At 44.4% G+C, this 3,456-nt stretch overlaps 1 protein-coding gene across 1 annotated transcript; it reads right to left on the bottom strand.

Annotated features, from left to right (window-relative positions):
* Positions 1 to 134: 134 nt before the first annotated feature.
* Positions 135 to 3,453, bottom strand: LOC116379911 (nebulin-like; the record flags this gene model as incomplete). Its single annotated transcript, XM_031841870.1, has 10 exons — positions 135 to 338; positions 443 to 754; positions 850 to 957; positions 1,064 to 1,168; positions 1,269 to 1,472; positions 1,562 to 1,873; positions 2,384 to 2,491; positions 2,603 to 2,707; positions 2,834 to 3,037; positions 3,145 to 3,453. Coding segments are annotated over 10 exons (1,971 nt in total), but the record flags the coding sequence as incomplete, so codon positions are not given.
* Positions 3,454 to 3,456: the final 3 nt, after the last annotated feature.

Here is a 3,456-nt window from a genome sequence, read left to right as displayed (position 1 = left end):
GGGGGGGTTGAACGAAACAAGCTTCTTGAGGAATTGTTTCATAATTTTTAAGAACACTCCCACAAAAGAAAACCAAAATAATAAAGAAGAATTAATCAATAAATGAAATACATTGAAATAAGACTGAATACTACCTTGTCCATGGTGTGGGCATTGGCCTGAGCCAGGACAAAGGGAATGTCAGTTGTCTTGGCGGTGAATTTGAAGTGGCTGGGATGCTGACGGTACTTAATCTCGCTTAGGATCTCGGTGGCTTTCTTGGCTTTTTCCACATCAACTGAACCGATTGGCACCCAACCTGTTCCCCTGATCCATTCCATGTCGGCCTTGTAAACAGCCTAAGAATCACAGTGGGGAGGACAAACATTGAGTTCTCTTTTTGAAAAAAAAATCTTTGCAGTTTTCAGCAAAACACATTCCAAAGGAATTTTTTATTGCTCACATCACTCTGGAGGTCGTAAGCCTTTCTGGCCTGGACCACATCAGTGGAGTCAGGTAGGCAGGTCCAGTTGTGCAGATGAGTTCTGTAGTTGAAGTCGTTGACTTGGATCTGGCACTTCTTGGCGAGCTCCAGAGTCAGCATGTCTGCCGGCAGGTTGTACCTGGTCTTGGACTCGTTGAAGTCCTTCTTGTACAGGGCGTCACTGGCGATCTTGGCTGAGTTCAGAGCCAGCATGATCAGAGGGTCGTCCTGGATGCAGCGAGCACCGATGTGGTGGCCCACCTGCTTACGGTACCCCATCTTGTATTTGTACTGTGTAGAGAGAAAGAGTGAAGTGATGATTAACAGAATATGGCACAAATAAGCACAAGTCACTATCAGAGAGAATTAATTTATATGTTACGTACATCACTGATGATTTCTCTTCCACGTTTGGCAGCAACAATAGAGACGGCATCGGTCTTAATGTCGTAGCCCTTCCTAAACATCTCCTCAACACCTTCCCTGTATATTTTCTGGAAGTGAAAAGAAAAAATAGTTTAGTTATAAATATGAAAATCACATACAACACGGATATTTTCTGACATGGATGTGTAACACCCAAAACAGACCAGAACGTACCTTGCTGATGTTGTAAGCATTAGCTCTAGAGAGCAGAATCTCAGGTAAGTCAAAGATCACATGGTTCTTAACCTTGTCAGCCTCCCAAGCATCAGTGTAGTTTTTCTGTGGTGAGAAACACAAAAAGAAAACACAAATTGTAAACACCAGGAAAAGATGGAACAAATGTGCCAAATTCGTAAACGAGGGATGTGATATTCTTTACCTTGTTGATGATTGCAGCGTTCGCTTTGGCCAAGACCATGGGGATAGAAGTCATGTCAGTTGTAAATTTCTGTGTGTCTGGTTTCAGCTTGTAGAGATGGTCGCTGAGAATTATTCCAGCATTCTTGGCCTTCAACACATCAGGTGAACCAATGGGGACCCATCCTACGCCCACGATCTCATCCAAGTCGGCTTTGTATACAGCCTGTTGGGCACATTAAGCACAAAACACATTAAGCACGGTCGATAAAAGGCATGTTGAGACATGTTGAATGTGTCAAAAGGAGGGCTCACATCACTCTGGAGGTTGTAGGCTTTTCTGGCCTGGACCACATCACTGGAGTCTGGCAGACAGGTCCAGTTGTGCAGGCGGGTGATGTAGTTGGCGTGGTTGACCTGGATCTGGCACTTCTTGGCCAGCTCAATACTCAGCATGTCCACCGGCAGGTGGAACTTGGTCTTGGACTTGTTGAAGTCCTTCTTGTACAGGACGTCACTGGCGATCTTGGCTGAGTTCAGAGCCAGCATGATCAGAGGGTCGTCCTGGACGCAGCGAGCACCGATGTGGTGGCCCACCTGCTTACGGTACCCCACCTTGTACTTGTACTGAGGATATTAGCATAAAATGTTTTAGTTACAAGTAGAACAACGCTGACATTATGTGTAATACCAGTGTATCAATCATTGGGTTGTACCGAATGTAATATTTTTAGATTCAAAGCTTCTATCGCGGTCTTCAAATACAGCTTTGAATGGAATATATGATTTTGTGTTATTGTGGTAATATAGCTTAAATGTAATTTATGGTACTGTTAGATTGCTGCTAGACCGCACCAATAATACAGGTGCGTGCAAGAGAGTGAACAGTTTTGACTGCAGTAAAGATGTTGATTTTGAAAGAAACAATCAAGATTTGTTTGAAAGAACAAATAAGGACTAAAGCAGAATATTTTGTTCAATAAAACATGTTTTGAATATTTACACGCAATGTTTTTGTAACATATAAATAATAATAACATGTCAATGTTGTGGATAAAGCTTCCAAGTATGCGGTACAGCCCTAGTCAATCAAATACAAACAGACATTTGATTCAGTATTCAGTATGAGTCACTTACATCACTGACGATGTCCCTGGAGGCCTTGGCAGCCTTGACAGACACTGCATCCACAGGGAGGAAATAGCCTTTGTTGATGGTGGCCTCATAACCTTGTCTGTACAGTTTCTGAAAAGTAGAACATACTTTTTATGGATACTTTTGTGAACTGTTTTAACAAATGGAGGTCTCATCGTGGCACTTAATTCTGGAGAGCTTCAGGCTTTCCACAAACCCAACCTTGCTCATGTTGATAGCATTCTGCTGAGAGAGGACGATCTCAGGCGTGTCAGGGTTGATGTGCAGCTTGGTCTTGTCCTTGTCCCATGCCTCGGTGTAGAGGCGCTGGAACAAACCACAAATATTTTGTTACTTGATGGTATCAACTGGAGAGATCTCCATTGCAAAGCAAGGTAGTCACTATGTACTATAGAACCTTTCATTTCAACCAATAAAATTACAAACTCTAACCTTGTTCATGGTCAAAGCGTTATTCTTTGCCAGTACGATGTTCATGGCATCTGTGGTGCTGGTGAAGGGAATCTTCCAGGGGTGCTGGCGGTACTTCCTTTCACTCAAGGCGTCTGCAGCCTTCTTGGCTTTCTCCACCTCGACTGAGCCAATGGGGACCCAGCCCAGGCCCTGGAGCCACTTCAGGTCAGCTTTGTAGACGGCCTATGATGCGCAGTAACGAAAAAAATTTAACTCCTGAGATACTTGGTAGCATGAACATGAAATTAAAAAAATAAGAGAAAATAAATTAGCAGGGAAGCTACACTCACATCACTCTGTATGTCATAAGCACGTCTGGCCTGGACCACATCAGTGGAGTCTGGCAGACAGGTCCAGTTGTGGAGGCGGGTGATGTAGTTGGTGTGGTTGACCTGGATCTGGTTCTTCTTGGCCAGCTCAAAGGCCAGCATGTCCACCGGCAGGTTGAATTTGGTCTTGGACTGGTTGAAGTCCTTCTTGTACAGGACGTCACTGGCGATCTTGGCTGAGTTCAGAGCCAGCACGAGCAGAGGGTCGTCCTGGACACAGCGAGCGCCGATGTGGTGGCCCAACTGCTTACGGTATCCTGCGTGGTACTTGTA

This window comes from Anarrhichthys ocellatus, unplaced genomic scaffold (assembly GCF_004355925.1).
Source record: "Anarrhichthys ocellatus isolate YVR2014 unplaced genomic scaffold, GSC_Weel_1.0 scaffold5503, whole genome shotgun sequence".
Lineage (NCBI taxonomy): Eukaryota > Metazoa > Chordata > Actinopteri > Perciformes > Anarhichadidae > Anarrhichthys > Anarrhichthys ocellatus.
This window is presented reverse-complemented; position numbering and strand designations above follow the sequence as displayed.